Consider the following 22453-nt stretch of genomic DNA (forward strand, 5'->3'; position numbering starts at 1 on the left):
ACGCCTGCAGCAGCCCCTGAGTCTCGGGCCAGGGCAGTGTCTATTTGTCACTGGCTGCCCCACACCGGTGACAGGTCTCGGTCAAGGGGCTGGCACTTCGGACCGAGCCTCTGCCTGCCTTCTCCTTCCCACCTTGGATCAGCGGCCATTACCTCACAGAGCCACACACTCTGATGGCCTTTTGCCTGTGCCCTTAGACTGGCCAACAACCTTGAACACAAACTCCAGACCCAGCTAACGAATCTCTGATCCTTCCCCGTGACCTCTGCTGCGGCCCCTATTCTGGCCTGGAAACCCGTTAGAAAGACTCCCAGCGACCACCTTTCTGCAGCTGGCCCTGCTGGATCCCCGCACCACCTCACGCTGAGAAGACCTTGGTTCCATCCTACACAACCAGGTTCTGCGATAACTACCTTGTCCGGCTGGGTGAAAAAGCGGGCCGGCAGCACGGGGTCCTTGGGGGACTCCAAGCTGTACGTGGTGCTCTTGGACATGATGATGTTCATGGCGACGTCGCAGACGGTGTACAGTTTCTGCCACGGCAGGAAAGAGTGGGTCTGAGCTGACATCCTGCAGTCTGCACCGGAAGCAGCTCTACAACACCTGCTACTCCTCAGTGCGCAGTTCCCAATACAACAGTGCGCGTTCAAAACAGACCTGTTTTCGTTAGTTTACTAGAAACAGTGTTACTTCTGGTTTTGTATTAGTAACTATATTTGCAAGTCCAATTACTACTATCAAAATACTGATTATTCACTGCTAACAGAAAAGACTGGTGTCTACCAATACTACAGAAGTCCCGTATCCTACACTCTGATGCTTACACAGACACGAAATCATAATTATTTACAAATAATCACATACTTCATTCATTTTTGCGTCATCTGGTCCTTGGGCATCTTTTGTTTGTTTAATATTTTCTACCATCTTTCTGATAAATGCATGACTGTTATTTTCATTTTTAGCCATTAATATTTCTAGAACAAACCAAAGACATCTAAAAAAAACAAAAGAAACAGAAAAGAAAAATTAGTTGTTAGATGCAAATATAATAATTCTAAATATAATGAACACTATGAGCGGAAAAAATTAAAAACAATTACAATCAAGAGAAAAAAAGATGCCACACATCCATATCACACTGTATCAGCAAAATACATCAGTGTGAATTCACAGGAACCCCTCTCAAAGCCCTGCCGACCGGACCTCTCCAGGGAGGCAGGTGGGGAGGGCACGCTCAGGAAGAACAAAGCAGGTCAGCTCTGATGGGAGGGAAGGGCTGCCTAAGGGGACAGCTGGTCCTGAAGGGACACCGAAGGCACTCAAGACTAGCTGTGGTCCCAACAGACGTCTTCAAGAAAATACAGCTGCCTTGTTCAGGAATTAAGAATCTTCATCAGTACAAAGGAAAAAGTCAGGGCTCACAAGTGTACATACTGTCTTTGCTTAAAGAGGAAAAAATTTAAAAAGCTTCATTTTTAAAGTTAGCTCAGTTTTAAAGTCAATTAAAAAACCTTCTGTTTAAGAAAAAAAGGTGCTTTGTGTGTGTGGCCCCGACAGAAGGGGACAGGGTCACAGCACCGAGGAGGGGAGTAACGGGGCAGGCAGGCATGTGAAGCGGGACAGCATTCTAAAGGGGAAAAAACCTTTAGGGTCCCAGGTGCAGGATAAATTCTTGTGCCATGGTTTCCTCATAGACTGGGGCAAGTTAGAGATATAGCCAAAAATATATAGCAAACTCCAAAGAGTGTTTTGTCTATTTCAAAAGCCAATGTTCTCTAAGAGGAATTGCTAGAAGTTTTCATCAGTTACAATTACTCTAACACAGGACTCATTTGGGGAGAACTGAATTGCTTATTTTTAAAAAAGAGGAACCGTGGCAAAAAGAGGGTAACGGCCTTGCCCCTGCCAAGTCCCCTCGCCCACCCGACCGGACGCCGGCCCCACACAGGTTCTCTGACTACCGCTGTGACCTGCGGCTTCCCGCCCAGGCTCACGGCGCTCCGGCCTCTCCACAGTCACCTCGGACAAAATCACAGCTGCCGCCACCACCCTGGCACGGCCGAGTCCCCGGGGCACAGTGAGTGGGAGTGCGCCCTGGCTGTCCGGACAGGCTAGCCAATCAGACCACTTTCTCTTCCTCCTGGAGGAGGAGTTTCTGCAAAAAAAAGGTGCTTTCCGTGTGAAAAAGGAGAGTATGCCTGTACCCCATGTGAAAATCTACAGAGTTTTAGAAGTAGGAAAAGACAAGAACTATAATGGAAACTTTTTAATAAACTGTTTCAATAAAGAAATGGTAGGAAAGCAGAGCAATGCACAGTAGTTACACAAAATTAAGTTTAAAAAAATTACGTAAGAAATGAAACATGAAGAAATGGTATGAAAGAGAATAAAAGAGCAAATAAAGGAAAAAACTTTAAATTCCTAAAAAATAAAATAAATCTAATAAACTAATAATAACTGAGGTTCCATGTCAGCAGGAAAGAAAATAAAAACTTTTGGAAAATAAGAAAGTGGGATGGAAAAAGTCTTACTCTTTAACATCTTTAAGTTGTTCAATATCCTGTACTTTGACATAATCTGGGTCATGTGCCAAAAGGTGAATTGTATATGGAACAACATACTCTGGTAGAAGAGACAATAATTTTTCTGAAAAAAGAAAAAAAAGAAACAAAACAAAAACATCCAGGTTAGAAAATTGAATCTTTTTCTTTCCCTCTCTCTGATCCTGTATTTCCTACATCCCAACAGTTTTTCTATATTACAACTAGAAGAAAAATATACTGAAATACCCAGTGCTAAAGTATACCGTAAATTAAACAGTTTATTGGTTCATCCATCAAACCCAACATCAAAGTGCCTACTAAATGTATCATGTGCTGTGGTTACAAAGACTATTATTTCAGTTCTCAAATGCATATGGGAAAAGGTGACCCAAACAAACTATGAGACTAAGAAACATTAAGATCTATTTTTCTTGTTAGCATGAGCAACCTTATGCTCAACACTCCCTTGTGAGCTGCCGAGAAAAATCAAAAACTAGTGGCTCTTTCGGCATCAGTATGACACAAAAGTAGCAAGTAGAGGGTTTAATAAGTAGAAGTGTTTGATAGTATCTGTAACAGAACAGATATAAAAAACAAACATAAATAAAGAGTTTCTAGGACATTTTAAGTAACAAAGGAAGGTTTTCTTTAAATTAAAACATTTCTGCTTTTCAACTGACAACAGAACATGCCGCTAAAGGTCAGAACTATAACACTAACTAGTTTAATTAAGGTTGTTCAGAAAGACTAGGACTCATACTCGGTACAATTCCTTTCAGCTAGATGTTTGCCCTGGAGAATAGCATGTGCCAATCAGGCACCAAGCTCTGCTTCTGCTCCTGAATTCAAAGAGAATGGTTTGTGTGTAATACCCTTCATGTTAAGGTCGCTAGAGGAGAAAAAGCATCAAGGTTCGAAATTCAGTGAAATTCAAATTAAACTCTTACCAAACATTCACTGAGTGCTCAGTTTTTCAGGCTTGCCATCTTAAATATAAAGACGAGTGAGATTAGACAAAGCCCTCATAACAAAGCACAGGGCAGAGCTACCCTTCAACGTGGCAGACACCCTACGACAAAAATAGTAGCTGCTGACTGCTCCTTTAGACCATGCCTCATGCCAAATGCTTTATGTACGTAACTTTTCAGTACTCGTCATTACCATAAGAAATGAGTACAATTATACCGCTTTTCCAAATAAGAAAATCAAGGCTCGTCTTGCTAACGCAGTGTGCCCACACGTGCCGCAGGCGGGACCGGACTGCAGAGCACCCATTTCCCCCGAGGTGAGGGGGAGGGGGAGGACAGCACCCGGTGACCCGCAACAGCACCACATCCGCAGTGTGAAAGGTTCGGAAGGGCCCACCACACTCCTCGGTTTCATCTGTCCGCCTGGATGGGAAGCAACCTCCCCAGCGTTGGCGACAGAGAAAAGAGAGGGCTGTGCAAATCTCACACAATCCAGAGTGCAAGGAGCCCAGGATTCACAGTAGACAGTGGCTAGAAATGAAGCCTAAAACCCAGGCTGAGTGCAAACTCGATAGGGTCAGTTAACAAGTTTCTACTCGATTATGTGGGCAAAGCACAATCGACCCCGATTTCCAACGGGGCAGGGTAGGGTCCAGTCTGGCCGACAAAGGTCATCCTGACAGCGGGGCGGCCCGGCTGCAGGCGGGGCGGGCAGTCAGGAGTGTCACGCCAACCCCAGGAAAAGACAGCAGTGCAGGGCCGCTGGGGAGAGGCGTCCGAGGGTCTGGTGTCCGAGGGGTGGGGAGACGAGGGGTGAGAAGTGTGCACTCTCCAGCCCGGACAACTGGGCAGGTTCAACCCTGTGAACAAGCGGGCAGTCGGAGAGACACAGGACGCAAGGGCACCCTGGGAGGGAGCGCGCAGGTTAAGACGGCGCACGCGCAGCACACACTACACCTGCAGCAGGCGAGCGCCGCCCCAGGCTTCGCGCAGGCGCACGCTCGTCACTGTCCTAGAGAGGCGCCTGCCCCCGCCCCAGTCCCGGCTTACTCCCCCGGCCTTCCACCTGTCACACGAGGAGGTACGACGGGCTGATGCTCAGACGCCCACGTACCTCCATTTGAAAAACGAACCACCGAAAGGTGAACCTACTACTGGAAACAGTAAACCTGTTGAAGGAGCGCCTGCGGCTGCGGGGAGGGCCCGACCCGCGTGCTCACCACTGACGGCGGCGTGCTGCTTCAGGTACTCGCGGCGCACGTTGATGTTCTTCACCAGGCACTGCCGCGCGTGCGCGCGCCTCTCCTTCACCGGGTCTTTCGCGCAAAGGGCACAGATGGCCATGTACTCCAGGGGGAGCCGCAGGCGGGAAAGGCCTTTGTGGAGCTTCTGCGCGAACACCTGCCGGACTTGGTAGCATTCGTCCTGCGGAGACACGGTCGTTCCACACGTTACCCACGCGGCGGCGCGGAGCGACGACGTCAGCCGCGGCCCGCGGGTGACCCGACAGGCCGCTGCTGCGGCTCGCGAGGCTGCCGCGGCGTGACCCGAGTGACTACCGCGGGCAAGCGCCAGAAAAGACTGAATGCCTTTTAGAACAGAAAAACTCACTCTTGATGCAAGCGTGACGAACCAGTTTCAGATACAACTAATTCCTTCCGGTCAGGAAATGAACCGCTGGACCCGCTTCCCTCCTGCGTCCCGTCCTGAGCCGCCGCCGCCCTTGGCCCTTGTGGACAAGCCCCCTCCGCCTCCGAGGCCACGACGCCCTCGGGGCCCAGCCCCCGCCTGCGCGCACGCGCAGCAGTCCGCGCGCCCCCTGCGTGGCAGTCAGGACACAGCCCTGAGACGGCGGGGTCACGTCTGGCCGACCTCCCGCTGCCCGTTCCTTGGAGCTCCAAGCACAGTATCCTGTACCCAGAAGATCACAACTTTGGCTAAGTCAGGGGAAAGCTTGACACGACTTTTGAGTCCTCGGTGAGACCCACAGAGACCTTTGTAATGGTAGCTTACCCTCCACCCAACGACACAGGGTATGGAGTGTTTCCTAGTTTTGCAGCTTTACCTACACCACTGCTTCTAGAAAGTTCCTTTTGTCATGGCGTAGGCCATAACACCCTGCCCTTCAAATCTTTATCTTGTGCATCTTTTCATTTAATTTAAACTTCAGTTTCTCACGCTAACACCTCCTTTAAAAGAAGTCGTCTAGCTGTCACATAAACACTGTCATCTACCCTCCCACTCAATGAAACAAGTGACAGTGAACACCTTCCTTCCTCAGTATCACTCCCATGGGGGTAGGCCCTTCACGATCAGCTACTTATTATGAAAATACCGAATTACAACTTGCATACATCAGCATATCAAGATATATTCACAAGTGAATAGACCACTCATTAAAACAAATCTCCAAACACCCCTCCCCCGACTTAGATGCATTTCCTAGCAAGACCACAGTTTGCTCACTCTCACTAATCCTGTGGAATCCAACAACCCAACGCAAATGAAGGGCAAAGTCGGTTTGGGAACCCCATGGCAAAAGTGGTGGGGCTCTAAAAAGTCACTGAGGTGACATTACAGCAGAGCTATCAGTCACATGCAAGGAAACTGCCATGGCTAATGAGGTAAGCTGAGAAATCTGATGCGCATGATGACACGGGAGGGGCATGGAAAGAGACTCAACCACCTGAATGAAGATCTAAAGACATGCTCCTGGGAACTGAGGGGGTCTTCCAATGTTTGTTTTTTGAAAAGATCCTTTTCACTATGTTATAAAAGTTAAATGTGAAGATACTATAACACAACTTTAATTCACCAAAAACACTCTCAAAAAAGCAAGTAGTTGATATTTCAGTTATGCTTATGACCAATAATTGGTTCAAAATTAAAAAAAAGAGGGTTTAATACCACAAATTTTTTTTCCCCCAACAGAAAGTTCAATACGAACCTTTTATTCACTATAGGCTATGAATGAAGTCTTAATCTTAAGTAGTCTGCATGTTAGGAAAATTTGCTTTCGGTGGCCTTTTCTAGTGCACACCGCTGTCAGAACCACCTCCCTCTAGTACCTCGTGAGCGGTTCAGCCGCTCTGTGCACTGCCCCGTGCCGTGAACACGGTGCCTTTCCCGTGTTCCTAGGAGGCTCTGTTCTGGAGGGCCGCAGCCGCGACCCACTAATTTTTATATTTACAGCACCTACAACAACATGCAGCACAGAGCAGCATGTACAGATTTTTCTCAACAGCATCCAAATTCTAAACTAGCTTAGTAATTACTAAACGGTAAGATTCTTATTATTGACTTCTCCTCCTCCGGATTTATTTCTATTCAAATACATAACAAGGGTCTATATGAGAGCTAGGTGGAAGTCTCTAGAAGTTAACAAAATTAAATACTGCCTCGAAGGAGCTCGAAGCAAGTTCAAGGCAAGCAAGAGCAATAAGCCACAGGTGCCCATGGCACCGGACTCGTAGGCCTAGGACGGCAGGCCACACCGCCAGCATCGGGAGTGCAGCTGTGAGTTTGAGGAAGCGCTTCATGGAGGGGACTGCCTGACTCCTGACTAGCAGGAAGGGTGACGTGCGTGTGCAGAAGTAACGGGTGAGAAGAAAACCAGAGGCAGCAAGTTACAGGCACATTAAAGAAACGTCCCACCTCACTGAAATGGGGGTAGAGGAAGGGTAATGTGTGCTAAACAAGGTGTTTAAAGGTGTATTTGAGTCCAAAGATGAGAAGAACTTGAATGGCAGCTTGTACAATATATGCCATTTTTTAATGAATATAAGGCCTTAAATATTTGTGATTGGGGAATATCATGATCAAAAACCATGACAGAGAAGTTAACCAGTAAGAGTCTCACAATAACCTAGGTGAGAGCTAATGATGGTTATAGCAATGAGAATGGTTAAGAAGCATGAATAAATAAGATACAACAGAGATCAGGACAGAATTATCTGTACTTCCACTATGAGATACAAAGACTAGCGAATAGTCAAACACAAATCATGCTTGTAGGTCTAGGAAGAGCCATTCAGATTTACTGAAGGTTCGCGGAGACCCTGCACGTCAGGGAAGAACAGGCTGGGTGAAGCGCGCACTCAGCCTTACGTGCACAGAACACGGAGTCTGAGCGCTCTCTCTAGCAGTGGGAGTGGCGGTGCAGGCGTCGCGGGCCTAGAAACTGAGCCGGCCCGGGGCGGGGGGGGGGGGGGGGGGGGGGGGGGGGGGGGGAGGTTCCCAGTCGTTCGTAAGGAAATCCAGTGCAACAAGAACGGGGAGATGGAAGCCGAAGGGAGCCCCAAGAACGAAGAGCGCGAGCTGTGTGCAATGATGCAGGAAGGGCATGTACAGTGAAGACTGACGTCACCGGATTTGGGGCTAGTGCGGCGTCTGGAAAACCCTGAAGGCAGATGAGCAGTGATGAGGGGCAAGAGGGACAAGGGTTCCTCTTTGTCTGAGGTCTGCAAGTTCAAAAGGAAGAGGGGCATGTGGTTCCGAGGGTTAGGAAAAAGTTTAGAAGAAGGTAAGGTAACCTCCTACGTTTGTAAATTGTTACTATGTACTAATAATGAAATCTGACCATTAACACATGCTCCCCAGTCAACAGAATCCCAGAGCAAACGTGTAGCGGGGGTAGTCGGAACCGCCCCGTCGGAACCCGTGACGAGGCAGTGCTGGGCATCCCAGACTGTGCTGGGATGGACGTCTCTGGGAGCCACCATGCACGAAGGATTTTCTCCCGCGGTGGACATTTAACATGGTATGCAATACTCGTTACACTCGGAACAGCCCCTCTTTTAACACCTCCCCATAATTTCTTGGTTTTTTAAATTTGTTTCTACTTCGATACTGAAATATAAGACCAAGAACCTGATAAATCAACAAATTACAAGTACTACCAATTAAAAAAAAAGTTACATAGATTTGTTTTCTCCTAGGAAATTTAATATATATTTTTAAAGAATTTTCACTTTCTTGAAAAACAAGATAATCTCCAAAATTAAATGGGGAAGACTAAATCAGAAAATTATGGGATTCTCAAAATCTCATTGGTTTAGTCTAATGTCTGAGTAATGACGCCAAAGCTAAAACAAATTATAAAGGATCTGCAATAACCTACAGACTGAAGCACCAGAGACTGATGAAATGATTATAATTAAAACGTAAGCTGCAATTTAAAAATAAGCAATAGAAAAAGGGAAAGTGGAAAAGAATTACAGTAATTCCTGAAGTAAATGCCAAATTCTTATAGATAAGACTGTTTGAAAAAGAACAGCAAAACTAAGTGTAAAATAACTGAATTATGGATGAAAAACTAGTATTGGAATATCATTTCTACTGTTACGGAAGTCCTTTAACTTTCTCAAATGGCGCCAAAAACTTCTCAAGTGATATATTACCATTCAAACATTATGTTACTACAATATGGAATCCGTAAGACTAGACTGTATGAGGGGGAACCCGAAACATCCCTGGAATTTACTTATAAAGAACCGTGTATTCACTCTAACACACTGAAACCTCAGGCACCTTGAAGCAGTGCACCTACCGAGATGTTTTTCCCCACTGCTCAGAACAGTTTTAAACTGATCAACTTGGATGTTTTTTAGTGCTTCTGCCGTTTTTTGTTTCACCTCTTCCTCAAGAAAAAATTTCCCTTTGAGAACTTTTTTCATTTGGGGAAACAAAAAAACATTGCTGGGGGTAAGATCTCTGGTGAATAGGGAGGGTGGGGCAGGGGGGTCACGCTGTTTTTTTTGTTTGTTTTTTGTTTTGGTCAAAAGCTGCTGAACACTCAGCGCCCTGTGGGTAGGTGTGCTGTTAATCACCCATCGGAAACGGGCAAATGCACGGAAAGTCTGCAAAAACCTTCACTGAAGCAGAACGCAGCCTCTTACAACGATACCCCTGATACACATGGGGTCCTAGGACACTCAACAGGTGGGGAAAGCCTGTACGACAAGGGGCCTGCCCTCCAGAACGTAACTCCTTTTTTTGGAGCCCCACCTCATAAATCCCTTAACATCACTTTTAATAACTACAAATTTTAACTGACTAATACAGAATGCTTAGGACCCGAAATTAACCTATACCATGTCCTTATAAAACTGTAAATTTCTGTATTTTTTCTTCCTTTTAAAAATGAAGTACAGTCAAGCCTCACGAGCCACACATTCTGCACCTGTGAGCTCACCCACCCACTGAACTTATCTGGAACCCCATCTGTTAACACTGCCACGCTCTTCCCAGGCAGCGCGCTGAGCAGCAAAAAGGAGAGCTGCCCACACACCTTCAGTGGCGGCCGAACCAGGCCTCACTCCACCTCCTTGTGTCGGCTCCCACAAACACGTGTCCTTGGTGGTCTACTCAGTGCCACGTTTTTATGTTTGTACTTTTTCTGGTGCCTGTTGTTTAAACTAGCTCCCAAGCACAGCGCTGAAAGGCTGATTCCTCTTCCTGATGGCCAGGAGGCTGGGCTGTGCCTCGAGGGGCAATGCGTGTGTCAGACGGGCTTCCTTCAGGCCTGCGTGACGGCGCTGTGGGCCGCCAGCTCGAGCGAATGCGTGACCGCACAACAAGGCGGCTTCCAACAGACACACGCAAACCGGCTGGCTGGGAACAGTGCTGTGACTGCAGGCGCACAGGACCGCCCTGTGTCTCCCCTCCGAGCAATGGCTCGTGATTCTGAATTCCGTGCTTGGAATGACTTTTTGGAACCAGAACAAATAACAAGAATCGACTGTACTACGTGAGCAACCTAAAACTCAAATTATCGTTTTAGAACTCTGAAACGTTTCTCATGCGTTAGTTTTTCAAAGGAAACATAAACACCCAGGATTTTCCTCTGTGGAGCAAGCACAGTGGACTGTTTAAGCCAAAGACCACCGGAAGCCATCCCCGGGCTCCACAGCCCGTGTCCTTACGTTGATGGCCAGTGCGCAGAGCTGATACTGCTCCAGCGTGATGATCTCGTGGTAGCAGGGCTCCTGGGCCAGCTTCACGATGGCGCTCCCCGCAGCCAGCCTCAGGCGGGACATGTCCGGTTTGCTGCAACACACGCACGAAGGAATGTCAGTCAGATTCTAACCGTGTGCACAAAACACTCCTGCTTCGTAGATCGCGTTTTACCGAAAGAAAGGTAGTGAACAGTTTGGTGATACTGAACACTGTATTATATTTAAGATGGTATCCAATACTACGAAATAATTCTCTTGAGCCTAAAGTCTTAGCCAGCGACCTTCAAGCATGCAGTCCCTGAGTATTTAGCCAGGGGCACGGGACTCTTTTCCCTTCGATTGTCAAATAAAAAACGAGAACAGCCAACCCAACAACAGCTGTCCAGTGTGAAGGAATCAAAATTTGCCTACTTTTTTGGTCATACTGGCAAAAAATATATTTTTTCGGTGTGTCGCAGAATTTTAGTAACTAGTTTATGCGTGTCATGAGATGAAAAAGGTTGAAAATTGTTGGTGTATGCTAAAGTCATTTAATTCTCTCATCTCAGCAAACCAGGCTGTAGCCAAGCCTAGAAAACAATGTATGTGTATGTTTGGTTGCTAGTCGGGTGCACAGTGTTCCACATGGATTATTTGGGTACGTGTTCACTTACGAATTCGGCATAAAAATGCCCTAACACGCTCACCAGCCAACTACAGCTACCGTGCTACGTGCGGAAGCAGCGGAATGAACGCAAGGGTAGTGGATAAGACATCACAGCTTTTAAATAGAATCCAACTTTTCAAACATTACACAGAGGCTCCTTTTAAGTTTAAGAAACAAATGCTTCTGCTAAATGGGACATATTTCAAAGAGCAGTAAATTCTTGACTCGTAAATACACCTGAACAACCCCTTCCTAACACAGTGATACGCTAGATGAAGTAGAGAGCTTGGACTAATCTGAGAAGGGAAAGTTGTAACTTAGTCCTCCAAAATGTAACCATATAGCTGGTTTAAGACCCTTCTTCTATTTCTCTAGGATAACGTACAAATACCGACTGAATGAATGACATTAGTGAGGTTCTGAGGCTTCCGGGAAAGATGGCGGAGCAGGGAGAGGAGGTTCTAGCTTCCTCCCACAACCAGGTCCAAACTCCAACTCAACTACAGACCCACCACCGTTGAGAACCGCCTGAAACCTAGCCGAACAGATGTCCCCTGACTAAGAACATAAAGAGCGAGCCACACAAGACAGGCAGGAGGGTGGAGATGTGGAACAGGCTGGCCCACACCCCCGTGTGGCGGCTGAAAATCAGGAGGAGAGCCCGGCTGCACAGGCCCCCCCCGGGGAGCGAGGTGTCCCAGCCCACACCAGGCTCCCCAGCCCGGGGTTTCAATGCTGGGAGGAAAAGTCCCAGTCACGTCGGCCTGGGAAAACCAGCAGGGGACGGTGGCTGAGTGAGACGAAGGACTCTGGAGCCCAAGCCGTTCCTCTAGCAGTGCCGGAGCACGGCGGGACTCAGACTCACTCGCTGCGGGCTCCGGCACCGGGGCAGCAGACTGGAGGGTGCCAGGAACACAAAGGAAGGAAAGGAATCGTCTGGGGCACGGGCAAGGGCCAGAGGGACTGCTTTCTCCCAGAAGGAAGAGCCAGCAGAGGTCTATGTGCCTCTCCTGAGCCCCCAGCTCCCCCGGCCAGCGGGCAGCGCCATATCTCAGTCTCCCTCAACGTGGCTCACGCTGTTTGCCCCAGTGATTCCCTGAGACTCTGCCCCACCCACCTTGCGGGCCTCCCCAAGCCATTTCCAGTGGCTTTTCCGTACAAACTGCCTATCTTAGCTCATGCTGCCTGTTTTCCTAAAATCTCTCAAACAAGCAGCATCTGGCCTTGGTAGGCCCTGTGATTCTTGGTAAGCAGCCCCAGGCAACTGATCTTAATTTGCACCGTGGCCTCTCCTGGGCCCCTCCAGGCCCAGCACAAGGAGCAGCCCTCTGCAGGCTGCTCCACAGCCCCTGGCCCGGGACAGAGCACAGGCAGTAGCTGACTTCTGCTTGCAAGTCCCAGAGTCAGCAATCCCTGAGGACAGCTTCAGATCCAGCCAAAGGCCCCCCAGCCACCTAGAGGAGTGGCACACCCGGGGCAGACGCAGTGGCATCGGAGCCCTGCGGAAGCCAGTCTGTTCCGCGGGGTCGGCCCCTGTGCAGCTGGTCGTCCCTGGTGGCTGGTGGCTGCAGCCAGTCCTCCCAGAAAACAAAACCCCCCAAGTTACATAAAGGTCTGATCCCTGAGTTGTACACCTGAAACCAGCATAGTATTGTGCATCAGCTGTGATAGAAAAACAAACCGTTGTTTTACAAAAGGAACTTCTAAGACAAATGGCGTTCTGAAGCTCCACGTCCCGGGGCACTTTCGGCCCATCCAGCAACAGCCCGTGAGCTGTTCCGCGGTAAGCCACTCCGCCACTGCTGGAGGGGAGCCTTTTTCTCTTCGGGTTTTATCTCACACAAAGAGCAGTAGCTAACTGTAACTGTTTTCCAACTAAGGTTTTGAAGACCAGGCATGGTGGAACCAATGTAATCCGCATACGGCTGCACAATCTGAGGACACATTGACTTTGTTCAGGAATACCACGAATCAAACACACGAGATCAGATCCAAATGTGCATGTGAACAATGTAATCCATTTGAGAGACAAAAATGGATTAACTCTAAGGGAAATTTTCCTGATCATCAGGTCAATCCCGAACACGGGCATATAGGAATGATAAGAGTAGGAGGTGGAGACAACTGATGCCTCTTAGACAGAAAGGGGCTACATACGTGAGTTGTGCCTGTGGAATGCCTGACCAAGTTGTGTTTTCATTTGCTTTGCTTGATAAAACGTGCTACTCTGAACAGTCTATGCAAAAAGGGCAGTGTGAGCGGGACCTAAGGAGGCTGACGACGAAGACGGAAAGAGAGAAAGCGGCTGGCTGTCGTCACGTGTCTACCCTCTGTCACTGAAGACTTTCAGCTAGACACATCAGGAGGGGAAAGGCTGTTCTCTCGTGTTCATTACCAGAGAGTCAGTCAGTGACACCTGCGTTTCCCCGGACACGCCTGTCTGAATCTGAACTGCCCTCGACGCAGGGACCTCTGCCACCACCAGCACTTCCCACTCCTGCGTGCTGGGCAGCACCACAGGCACCTCAGACGCACAAGTGACTGGTACTTTGTCACAATCACTGCCTGCGAGGACCCCGCGGGACGGGCTGGGGACAGTGCCTTGGCCAAGGTCCCCGTGCGAGGGAGGATGCGGAGCTTGAGCCCGGGCTCCAGAGGCTGTGTTTCCCACCTCTAGGCTCTACTCCACCTTTTAAACAAATCAGAACAAACACAACAGGTATATTTTAAATGATTTATATCAAGTGCATTTAAAAATCTTGTATATATTTATACTTCTGGAAGCAGATTCAGTAAGTTGCTTTCTGTGCAGTGTGTTTTTATCCTTTAGACATCAAGGGACAAGAAAATAAAACATCAGTTACTTATTTGCACACCAACTTCTTCACGTTAGACACTGAGAGCGCAGCCAGGCACTGTTCAGAACAACTACGACGTGCGGCAGCCCCGGGGACGCAGGCACCACCGCACAGAGCACTCTGGGAGGAACAGACGCACGCGTCCCTACAGAGCAAGACCCGCATTTGCTGGAAAGGAGCGCTTCGGCCAGCGCCCGCAGTGGGGCCGCGAGGCCGTGCCCCGCAGCCGCCCGCAGCCGCCCGCAGCCACCCGCGCTCCCGGCCGCACCTGATCCTGCCCTGCTCCGTCAGGTCCCCATCGCTGTGCAGGATGGTCGTCAGCAGCCGCAAGGTGGAGGTTCCCGATTTACTGTGATTGTTCTTCATTCCCAGCAGCCACCGAACCATCATTTTAATAGCCTGAATCTATTCAACAGACAAAGACAAATGAAACACTGCTACTTTCCAAAGAAATGCTGTATCAAGCTTAAAAAAATGAAAAAGGGATTTTTAATGGATGCCTTTAAAAAAGGAGGAAAGGGAAAAATTACTATTTTTTGCATGTAGAGCGATAGCTTTGAATGTGTTACATTGAACACACCTCACCCCCCAGGTCAGTGACAAATAACCGAATGAAAGACTGCTCTTCTTACTCCTGTAGAACGTCTCCCCCAGCGCGCACTCTGCCCTTCGGGCCCGCTGTGAAACCCTGCTGACCACCCTGGCAGACGAGCTAGCCTGCGAGCTGCAAACCGCACTCAGCCCTTTGTGTCTGAGACACAGCACACCGCCCATTCGCACTGCAGGCTGCAGTGGCCAAGAGCCTGAGCACTACCGTGCCCTTCTCTTCACGTACTAGCTCAGCTTCCCACAGCTCCGAGGCGCAGGGCTCAGTGGGTCTTGGCCAGCGGCCGTGTGTCAGATCCCCTGAAGATGCCTCTCTGGGGCCATTTGGTCGGAACCGACTTGTGCGCAGGGGCTGCCTTCCAGCCAGGGCTGCCTGACCGGACGGAACTGCTGCTTCCGAGCAGAGCTGAGAACGCAGGTCTGCACCGGAACCGGGAGGGTCAGGCTCCACTTAGTGTTAAAGGAAGAACTGCCGTACAGGCCTTCACAAACAGTGTCCACGTACACAATGGACCTGAAGCCAAAATAACGCGATAAGGCTGTTCAAATAACGTGAAACACACCCCTCGCACTACCTAGAAGAAATTACGACCACGAAGACGACGGTGCACACCCGTTCCCCGCCTGCACACTCTGGGCAGTGGACGGAGGTGAGGTCTGACACGACGGACGGTCAGTGGTTCCCGTAAACCAGCCCTCTCCACACTGGTGACCAGTGGTCTTTCATGGTGAACTCCTCAGTCAAGGAGCCGGGCTGAATTTTTGAAAAAGGTCCAAACACTAAGTTTTATCAAACCCTGCGGGGAAGATAAACAGTCTTTAAACCTGCACAGTCACCTTTACCGAGCAGGAGAAAGCACCTGAGGACACCACCGCTGCCTCCTGCCCCTTAAAGGGGGTATCCAAGCGGCAGCGGCAGCGGGGAGCGGTTCTCACACTCCCGTCTCACAGACCAGACCAGATCCCGGGCGTCTGCCCCCAAGCCCGGGGCCTCTCACTGCCGTCTCGCATTGCCCCAGGGCCTGGGCCAATGCCGCAGAACAAACAGAAATGCGTGAAAGACGTGCCAGCCATCCCTGTAACAGGAATAGAAATGCTAACACCTCCATTAAGGACACATCAAATATCCTGAAATCAATAAATCCATGCCTATTACTCACTTTAACCATTGTCTCAGGAGAAACTTCTTCATCTGGAACCCAAAGCTTAGTTGTCTTCTTTCCTGGAAGCTAGACAAAAATTAAGTAAGACCTTTAAAACGTGAACATAAATGCTCAGGCTTAGTTTTCAGTGAAATGAATGAAACGGTATCTTCTGAAGTGACAGTTATTACAAATAAAGAAAAACCTCCTCAATCCCTGTTACTCAAGAAGGCTGAGAGGTGTGTCCCCCACCGCTAATGTTCGGTCCTCATCCTCACCCAGGGGGTCTTCCTAGGTCGGAGGTTGGACTGACCTACGTACACTCCCGTAATATCCGTTTTGAGACTGCCTCAATTATCGAAGGTGGCAGGCAAGGTCAAGAATAAAAGTTAATGAAGCCAGAAAGCGTGCTTCTTAAACAAAGGCAAAGGCATACACACAAACCTTAAGCAGGGGAAAAGTAAAAGGTTTGCGGTTGAAGAGAACAGAAAACATGCATTAATACTTGCGTCGCTAACCCCACCAGAGTGGCCACACACCCACACAGTCACAGGGCCAGAAAACGAAAGGGGCCCAACAGAACACCAGACCCTGGGAAATCCGCAAAGCCTCAAGACGCACAGCAGAACATTAACGGAACTAGAGGGCTCGTATCTCCATATGAGTGCGAAAAGGCAACACACCTGCCAAAAGATTTTTTTTTAATCAGCACATCACAGAAGAACCCTGAAATGATAAACTGCAGCTAATAAAAGATATGAGTTTACAGTGTAGCCAGGAAATTAAATCAGGGAGACAAAAAGGCTAAACCCAGCCCCGGCAGCCTGGGGGTCCCCTTTTCACCCCCCAGCCGCACGGACCATTTCCAGAGGTAGCCTCCAAAACAGGGATCAAGTAGCCCCCACCCCCCCCGTCCCCCGAGACGCTCCAGCAGCAGGAGAGACAGCGCAGAGACCCGGAAGGCACACCCCGCACACGCGACCCACCCGAGGTTCGGGCTGGTGAGCAAGGGCTCTGCTCTTCACTGGGCTCCCAGTCCCATCCTCCCCTTCCCGCTGTCACAGCGACAAGTGCCTCCTTCAGGCTCCGAGTCGACCATCCCGTGTCTCCACAAGACCACCACAGCACCGACCTCAACCCCCATCTCCCTCCTCTTGGCAACCTTCGCCCTGCCAACTCCCACTGCTTGGCGGCTCCCGGCCGCGCTCGCACTGACTTCCAGAAACCAGCGTGTCCGCTCTGTGTGTCTGTCCCGGCGGCAACACCGGCTCGCACAGCCTGGCCGGCGCTCGTCAGGGACAGAGCTCGCTTCCACCTCTCCCCATCCACTGACGTGCCGTATCTGACGCTCCGTTCAACAAGTGCAAAGGAACACAGGGGCGGGCGCGAGTGCAGCTGGAATGCAAGTAAGTAACACAACCACTAGTGCAGAGCAAGCTGGCACACACTCACAACTGTGCACCTACTTGTGCCCGCCCACCGCTCTGTGTGTGTGACATCTGTATCCTGTTTTACAGTAACAGAACCAGCGCCCGCGGACCGTTAGCTCCTGGTTTTGTCACTCGCCAAACCCTCCTTCCCGTTTCTTTCCTGCCTCAGGTCACTAACCCGTGTTGCATTTTGGGTTTATTATTCCCCAACTAAAACAGAGCCCCACTTACCATATATCTCTCCCTAAACAGTGCTAGTTTTGCTAGTTCCTGAGATTTATAAAAGTTGTATTACACCACATACACACTTCGATGACACTGTTACCATTACACGTTTATTACAATAATGTTATTAAATCTAGCTAATAAACTAATGAATGTAGTTCATTCATTATTACTCTGTATTATCGTTGTGCAAAATAACTCAACACATGTTCTAAAAGAGGCATCCTGATACATATTAGCAGGAATTTGTTATATTCATATGAGTGAAACTGACAAATCAGTGTGAACATGTATTTAACTTTTAATTTGTCAAATTATTTTTCAAACTGGTTAAAACTTATTTTCCCATCAGCAGTGTGTAGCACCAATTCTTGCCAGATCTCTCAAATTGCCCGTCTGATCAACACAGAAGTGTCTCACTACGCTCCTGTTTTGCGTTTCCCTGGCCACCAGTGACGCTTACATGTGTAGTCACCACCATCCTCGGTGCCTCCTTCCCACAATTCCTTGTCATGTCTTTCACCTCTCTTCCCCTGCGTTCTTTTTGTCAGGGTTCATCTTTATACACATTACTTTTTTCAGGTACATGTTTTAGTATCTTAATAAGATACATAAAATCTAATTTCTGGTGTGTCTTTCCCTCCCTTTATGGTGTCCTTTGAACAAAAGCTATTAATTTTAATGTAGCTAAATTGATCACTCTTTTGTACTTACTGGTTTTTATGTCTTATTTAAAAAATCCGTTCCTACTTTAATGTCATAAAAATAGTCTCCCATATGTTCTCCTAAAAGTTTTAAGGCTTTTTTCACACATTAAAGACTTAACCCATCTGGGACAGATCTGTTTTCTGTGTATGCTGAGACTCGAGGCTCCCTCATCCTTTCCTCCCCAGCAAGACAGCATGGTTTCCTGAGTCCTCTCTCCTCCTCCTCCTCCCCCTCGCCGCCGGCGAGGCCGCCGCTCACGCCACCTATCGCCTCTCTTCCTCCCCACGGCTCTGCCTGCTTATGCGCAAGATGTCTTTCATGCAAGTGTTTAATCTTCTCTGTAAAGGAAATTTTAAATTTTTCTTACACAACTTGTTCGGTACTTTGGTTGTTAAAAGTGGTTTTATGTTTGTGGTTGATTTGGGGAACTATTTTATAGATTTGATCTTATACCATCTTTCTTGCTAAACTATTTTTTAAATATGTTTTATTAATTATGCTATTACAGTTGTCCCATTATTTCCTCCTTTCTTTCCCCTCCACCCTGCACGCCCTCTCCCACCCACATTCCCCTCCTTTAGTTCATGTCCACGTGTCATAAGTTCTTTAGCTTCTACATTTCTCATACCATTCTCACCCCCCTCCTCACTATTTTCTACCTACCATCTATGCTACTTATTCTCTGTACCTTTTTCCCCGTCTCTCCTCCTCCCACTCCCCTGTTGCTAACCCTCCTTGTGATCTCCATTTCTGTGGTTCTGTTCCTGTTCTAGTTGTTGGCTTAGTTTGCTTTTTTTTTTGTTTTAGGTGTGGTTGTTAATAACTGTGAGTTTGCTGTCATTTTACTGTACATGTTTTTTTTATCTTCTTTTTCTTAGATAAGTCCCTTTAACATTTCATAAAATAAGGGCTTGGTGATGATGAACTCCTTTAACTTGACCTTATCTGAGAAGTGCTTTATCTGCCCTTCCATTCTAAATGATAGCTTTACTGGATAGAGCAATCTTGGATGGAGGTCCTTGGCTTTCATGACTTGGAATACCTCTTTTCAGCCCCTTCTTGCCTGCAAGGTCCGTTTTGAGAAATCAGCTGACAGTCTGATGGGAACTCCTTTGTAGGTTACTGTCTCCTTATCTCTTGCTGCTTCTGGGATTCTCTCCTTCATTTTTACCTTGGCTAATGTAATTATGATGTGCCTTGGTGTATTCCTTCTTGGGTCCAACTTCTTTGGGACTCTCTGAGCTTCCAGGACTTCCTGGAAGTCTATTTCCTTTGCCAGAATGGGGAAGTTCTCCTTTATTATTTGTTCAAGAGCAACCAGTTTTCCACTGGTTGCTCTTCCTCTTCTCTTTCTGGTACCCCTATAATTCGCATGTTGGCACATTTAAAGATGTCCTGGAGATTCCTAAGCCTCTCCTCACTTTTTTGAATTCTTATTTCTTCATTCTTTTCTGGTTGTATTTTTTTTCTTCCTTCTGGTCCACTCCACTGGTGTGAGACTCAGCTTTCATTCCATCACTATTGGTTCCCTGTGCATTTTCCTTCATTTCACTTATTGTAGCCTTCATTTGCTCATCTATTTTGCGACCAAAATCAATTCTGTGAGCACCCTGATCACCAGTGCTTTGAACTGTGCATCTGATAGGTTGGCTATCTCTTGGTCGCTTAAAAAAAAACTGATTGCGGGGCTTCCAATTCTGTTTGAGCCATCTCCATCCCCCTTCCCCCGCCTTGGTCTGATCACATCTGTTACATATGAGGGGCGGAGCCTTAGGTGCTCACCAGGATGGGGCACCCCAGTCCCTGGGTTGTGACGTTGTATCTGGGGGCGGGGCCTGAGAGGGAACAATGGTCGCTTGCTCCACTCTCTGTTGGACCTCAGTCCCTTCCGAGCCACTTCCCCTGAGCAAACTGAGACCCTCTGGTGCCGATTCCCGTGTGGGTGGGCTTGTGCACCCCGTGGGACCCTCCAAGGACCTGTCCTGTGAGGCCGGGAGTCTCTCGCTCAACCCCCACAGGGGTTTTCAATCAGCGTCCCGAGGCTCTGTTTCCCAGCGCTGGGATCCTGGGTTGCGTGCACTGCCGCGCTTCACAATCGCCTCCTCGCTGGGTCTGCTGTTTGCCACCCTCGGCCGGGGTCCGCCAGCTGCCGCTTGGGTGCTCACGGTCCACCCACTGCGGTCTTGTGCGCCCCGGATGCCTTAAGTGCCGGTCCCAGCGCGCTCTGCTCTCCGCACCACAACCCACGCCCAGCTGCCCGACTCCGCCCCTCCTATAGGTCTGGATGAACGGGTCTATTTCAACTTCTTGGTTGTCCAACTTCCACTCAAACCAAGTTTCTGTCAGTCCTGGCTGTTATTCTGTTTCTAAATTGTTGTTGTCCCTATCTTGGTTGTGCGAGGAGGCACAGTGTGTCTACCTATGCCTCCATCTTAGCCGGAAGCCCTTACTGACCTAAACTCTTTATTTTTAATCAAATGTATGAAGCACGCCAGTTTTGATTATATTCTAATCCTCTAATATTTTATCTCTATATATTCCTCACATTTGTACATGTGTTTTCTATACATTTTTTCATGCAGACTGAACTGTTTTTCGTAAATTATGTATTTTAGTAGAATGTATCTTGGAGTAATTCTTTCAAAAAGCCCTGTAATTTGGAAACGTGGTCTTGAATTTCTGAAGTATTTCCCCCTCATTCTTAAATTACTAGAATCTTCTGTTTCAAGTCACTTGGTAGCAGAAAATTATAACACTGGTTTTTGGAAACTAGATTTGTAGCTGAGAAATCTGAGGTTCATCTGATTCCTATTTCTTTTTTGGTAGGTTGCCCCATGGAAACTTTTGGGATCTTTCTCACACACTTAGTTCAGAAATTTTAGCGGAATGTTTCTGTTGTGATTTCACTCTCATTATTTCCACTTTATACTTTGAGGGCACTTCTCAATTAAAGAATTGCTTTTTACGCTCTATTTAAATTTTCAGCAATATGTGTTTGGGAAGTCTGCCTGCTGGATTTTAGGGATATCTATCCTATTATCAAAGGGTTACCTGAGCTGGTATTTAATTTTTGTTTCCTAAGCTGTTTCTGAAAACCACAAATTACCAGCCGTGAGTAAAAATGGGACCCCCAGGCTTTCAAGATTGGGTTCAGCCTTTCTGTCACCTTCATTTAATTTCCTGGCTGCCACTGTGCATTCCCCTCTCTCAGTAGCTACAGTTTATCATTTCAGGATTATTCTGTGATTGTGCTGAAAAACAAAACCAAAGAGACAAAAAAGCCCAAAACAAAAGAAACCTCTGGTGGGTATTTCCTTTCTTCATTTTAAACATACGATCTCTCTTACATGTAGAGTCTAAGAAACAAAAGCCAACCAGAAACCAAAGCAAAACCCAAACCGTAACAACAAAACCCTAACTCACGGGCACAGAGAACAGCCCGGCAGCTCCCAGAGCAGGAGGTGAGGTATGAGTGCGGGGCGAGGAGACACACCTTTCCGGTTGTAACACAAATCAGTCATTGCATATAATGTGCCACAGAGTGAATACAGTTAATAGCGGGGTACTGTATACTTGAAAACTTCTAACAGTAATTTCCTAAGTTCTCACCACAGAAAAAGAAATGTATACCTATGTGTGGTGTATTAACTGATCACTTCACAATACATACAAGTATTGAAACATTATGTTGTACATCTAATACTTGCATAATGATGTCTGTCAACTATATTAATTAAAAAAATTAAAGAACTTTAAAAAAGGGAAAAGACAACCTACAGAGAGAAAATATTTGCAAATCATGTTATCTGATAACTTTTATCTAGAACATATATGTAACTATTACAACTCAACGAAAAAACAAACAAAAAATTGAAGAAGGTACTTGGACAGTCATTGCTTCAAAAAAGGTGTTGACAGAGGTAATACGAACATTACACACCCAACTCCATCAGTCATCAGACCATCAGTCATCAGAGAACGCCATCAAAAGCACAATGAGACACCATTTCCCATCCACAAGGATGGCTACAATCGAGTTAACAAAAAATAACAAGCTGGTGAGGATGGAATGAAACTGGAACTTGCATACGCTGCTGGTGGGAAGATAAAATGATGCCGTCACTGGGGAAAACAGTCTGGCAGTCCCTCAGAAGTTAAACTGCCGTATAATCAGCGCATCTACTCCTAGGAACACACCCCAGAGAACTGAAAACAGACGGACAGACAGACAGACAGACACAGCGCTCACAGCAGCACTGTGCACCACAGTGGACTGTGGATTCAAAAGGCAGAAACCGCCCAAGTGCCCGACAACGGACAGACGGACACACACACACACACACACACACACGAACTGTGGAAAACACA

At 47.7% G+C, this 22453-nt stretch overlaps 1 protein-coding gene across 1 annotated transcript in view; it reads right to left on the reverse strand.

Annotated features, from left to right (window-relative positions):
* PDS5B (PDS5 cohesin associated factor B) overlaps positions 1 to 22453 on the reverse strand; it is a 127507-nt gene that overhangs the window by 8845 nt on the left and 96209 nt on the right. Inside the window, exons 22-28 of the mRNA XM_028526750.2 lie at positions 15741 to 15809; positions 14243 to 14379; positions 10438 to 10561; positions 4735 to 4939; positions 2535 to 2649; positions 865 to 997; positions 414 to 533 (exon numbers count right to left, since the gene is read on the reverse strand). Coding sequence (XP_028382551.2) covers positions 414 to 533; positions 865 to 997; positions 2535 to 2649; positions 4735 to 4939; positions 10438 to 10561; positions 14243 to 14379; positions 15741 to 15809 — 903 coding nt within the window. The remainder of the gene's footprint in view (positions 1 to 413; positions 534 to 864; positions 998 to 2534; positions 2650 to 4734; positions 4940 to 10437; positions 10562 to 14242; positions 14380 to 15740; positions 15810 to 22453) is intronic.

The sequence above is a fragment of the Phyllostomus discolor genome, chromosome 11 (genome assembly GCF_004126475.2).
Source record: "Phyllostomus discolor isolate MPI-MPIP mPhyDis1 chromosome 11, mPhyDis1.pri.v3, whole genome shotgun sequence".
Classification (NCBI taxonomy): Eukaryota; Metazoa; Chordata; class Mammalia; order Chiroptera; family Phyllostomidae; genus Phyllostomus; species Phyllostomus discolor.